Source organism: Macadamia integrifolia, chromosome 2 (assembly GCF_013358625.1).
Source record: "Macadamia integrifolia cultivar HAES 741 chromosome 2, SCU_Mint_v3, whole genome shotgun sequence".
Classification (NCBI taxonomy): domain Eukaryota; kingdom Viridiplantae; phylum Streptophyta; class Magnoliopsida; order Proteales; family Proteaceae; genus Macadamia; species Macadamia integrifolia.
The window spans coordinates 35,001,329-35,004,679 of record NC_056558.1 but is presented as its reverse complement, the minus strand read 5'-3'; the positions used below and the strand labels follow the sequence as shown (position 1 = coordinate 35,004,679).

At 42.1% G+C, this 3,351-nt stretch overlaps 1 protein-coding gene across 1 annotated transcript; it reads left to right on the top strand.

The window, feature by feature from the left end:
- The first annotated feature begins 647 nt into the window (after positions 1 to 647).
- LOC122068884 (SNW/SKI-interacting protein A) lies at positions 648 to 3,351 on the top strand. The gene is made up of 2 exons (XM_042632799.1): positions 648 to 807; positions 1,144 to 3,351. Exon 2 carries the CDS (start codon positions 1,146 to 1,148, stop codon positions 2,949 to 2,951), a length of 1,806 nt encoding a protein of 601 aa, XP_042488733.1. The 5' UTR covers positions 648 to 807; positions 1,144 to 1,145; the 3' UTR covers positions 2,952 to 3,351.

The window sequence follows — 3,351 nt, the reverse complement described above, 5'->3', positions numbered from 1 at the left end:
GTGTTGGGTTCAGTTGGATTATGGGCTTTAACCAAGCTTCTTCTAATTGGATTATAATCGAACCTTAAATAAGATAATGCACCAATAAAACTTTAAAGCATACTTAAGGCTTAAATTAAATGACTTTAATTGTCTTAGATTTAAGAAACTTTAATATATTTGATTAAATCATCAACTTAGAAAAGACATTACATTTAATTACATTTAATAATTGATAAAAAAATATCAATATATATTATATTCTATTAAAAAAATAATAAAATTAAATAAATAAATATATAAGCTAAATATGTCGAATCTAGTCGGGCTAGGCCGATCGGGTGCTCGTTAGGCTTACCCCTTATATTGTATACTATCTATTTATAAGCGAGTCGGATCTAAGTCCAACACGTTTAATAACAATCGGTTAATCAAATCAGTGCGGCTTTGAAATTGATACCCCTGATTTTGATAAATAAAAAAAAGGGTAAATCCGTCGGGTCCTGATCAATATCAATTCAATCCGTATCGGTATCGGAATGAGTTGAGAACTAGAGATTGATCCCAAGTTTTAAAACCTTGTCAGCCAATCCCCATATGTATCGGCAGATCCAATCCGATCCCGATTTCCAACTCATGAATCTCGACTTGAAATAAGTCGGCTCAAAGAATCCAATCCTAGTTAGGAAAGGTCAAGGTCAGCCAACCATATATATTTGGGAGAACCCTCAAATTGTTATTCACCCCGACGACTGTCGCAGCAGAATCCGATTAGGAAATTAATAGATTTGGGCTAGAGGGGAACGAGAAGCTCATCGTGATCTGCAGGTTCGTCGATTGTTTGTTCGTTTCCACTTCGTATTTCTATGTTTATGCGATTAAATTTTGCTTTTGGCTATTAGATTGGAGTAATTTTTGCGAGATCCTGATTTAGGGTTTAGGTTTCTGTGTCAAAATATTATCTAAAATTGTTTGTGTTTTTGTTTTCTTTGATTAAGTTGTATGATTTGGGGATTCTGTGTTGCCATTCGATGATCTGTGTTTAGGGTTTTGTTGTTTCCCTTTCGTTTTGATTTCTATCAAGGAATTTTAGGGTTTTTTTTTCTTTCTTCAAGTTCTTGAATATCTTTCATCGGGGTCTCTGTTTTTTTCCTTCTCGTGTAGTCATGGCGGCTCTGAAGGATCTGCTTCCTCCCGTGAAGTCCTCGACGGCTTCTTTTTATGATCACTCGAATGACCCTTGGTTCAAGCAGCGCTTCGATTCCAGCGAGGCCGAGCGTTCGGCTGCTGCTAAAGTCATTCCTGTACCTCCATACTTGAAGCGACAGGGCTTTGTCCCCAGGAAGCCAGAGGATTTTGGAGATGGTGGCGCTTTTCCTGAGATTCATGTAGCCCAGTATCCTCTTGGCATGGGCAGGAAAGACGCAAAGGCTGGCTCAAAAACTCTCGCGCTTACTGTAGACTCACATGGTAGTGTTGCCTTTGATGCGATCGTGAAACAGAATGAGAATGCTTCGAAGATTGTGTACTCTCAACATAGAGACCTCGTCCCGAAGGTTCTGACGGCAGATGGGATGGAGGAGGAGGACTCGGAGGAGATGGAGAAGGAGATTCAGGAAACAGCAGAACGCACAAAAGCTGCGCTTGAGAAAATCGTCAATGTGAGACTAAGTGCAGCACAGCCAAAGAATGTTCCACAACAGTCCTCTGATTCCAAGTTCATCAAGTACAAACCATCACAGCAGTCGGCAGCCTTCAACTCCGGGGCCAAGGAAAGGATTATAAGGATGGTTGAGATGCCAGTTGACCCACTTGAGCCACCAAAGTTCAAGCACAAGCGTGTTCCAAAGGCTTCCGGTTCGCCTCCTGTGCCAGTTATGCATTCTCCCCCACGCCCTGTAACGGTGAAAGACCAACAAGATTGGAAAATACCTCCTTGTATCTCAAATTGGAAGAATCCAAAAGGGTATACAATCCCACTTGATAAGCGTCTGGCAGCAGATGGAAGAGGTCTACAAGATGTTCAAATCAATGACAATTTTGCCAAGCTTTCGGAGTCATTGTATGTTGCAGAACAGAAGGCTAGAGAAGCTGTTGCAATGAGATCAAAGGTTCAGAAAGAAATGATGTTGAAAGAGAAGGAAAGGAAGGAGCAAGAGCTTCGTGCACTGGCTCAGAAAGCTCGTTCTGAGAGGACTGGTGGTGCAGCTGCTGCTACGGTTCCCATCCCAATTGACAAAGGCATGATGGACAGTGAAATGAGGGGTGATGGCGAACGGGTTAAAGACAGAGATAGGGAGGCCCCTAGGGAGACAAAGGAGGAAAGAGAGGAGCGGTTGCAGCGAGAAAAGATACGTGAAGAACGCCGTCGGGAAAGGGAGCGGGAGAGACGGCTGGAGGCAAAAGATGCTGCAATGGGGAAGAAGAGTAAGATTACTAGGGATAGAGATCGTGATGTCAGTGAGAAGGTTGCACTTGGTATGGCTAGTACTGGAGCTGGCCGTGGTGAGGTGATGTATGACCAGAGGCTGTTTAACCAGGAGAAAGGAATGGACTCTGGATTTGCTACAGATGATCAGTACAACATATATGATAAAGGCCTCTTTACTGCTCAATCTACTCTCTCCAGCTTGTACAAACCCAAGAAAGATGCTGATGCTGATATGTATGGAGGTGCAGATGAGCAATTGGATAAGATTATGAAGACAGACCGTTTCAAGGCGGATAAAGGATTTACTGGTGCCCCTGAGAGAGCAGCTCCAAGATCTGGGCCAGTTGATTTTGAGAAGGCTGCTGAGGAGCAAGATCCATTTGGATTGGATATGTTCTTGACGGAAGTGAAGAAGGGTAAGAAGGCAATGGATAAAGTTGGTAGTGGAGGGACCATGAGTGCAAGTGCTGGATCTTCGATGCGTGATGGCCATGATAAAGGGTCTGGGAGAACTCGAATTGGGTTTGAAAGGGGACAGTAGGATTGCCATTGTTCTATTTTGTTCTTGCCCATGTATCATGTGATGTCTGGTGAAGATAGTCTCTCTTCAAAGGCAAAGATCCATGATCTATCTAAATTCAAGCTGGCTTTGGCCCTGCCTAAGTTGAGTCCTTGCACTGAAATGTGAGCTCCTGAACCTAACTTCTCGATGGTGTCGATTTTCTACTCACATATCTGTGTAAATTAAACAGTTGTTTCCTTTGATTTCCTGTTTTAGCTGTTCAAATTTGAGCTTTTTATATGAAGACAAACCAGAGTTGATCTAGTATTGAACAAATTGTAGAGCATATTTGATTAGAATCTTTTCTAGTGCATATTTTTTTTCTGTCAAAGAATACACAATAGGTCCTGATTTTTAATGTAGTCTCTATGATTGCTGC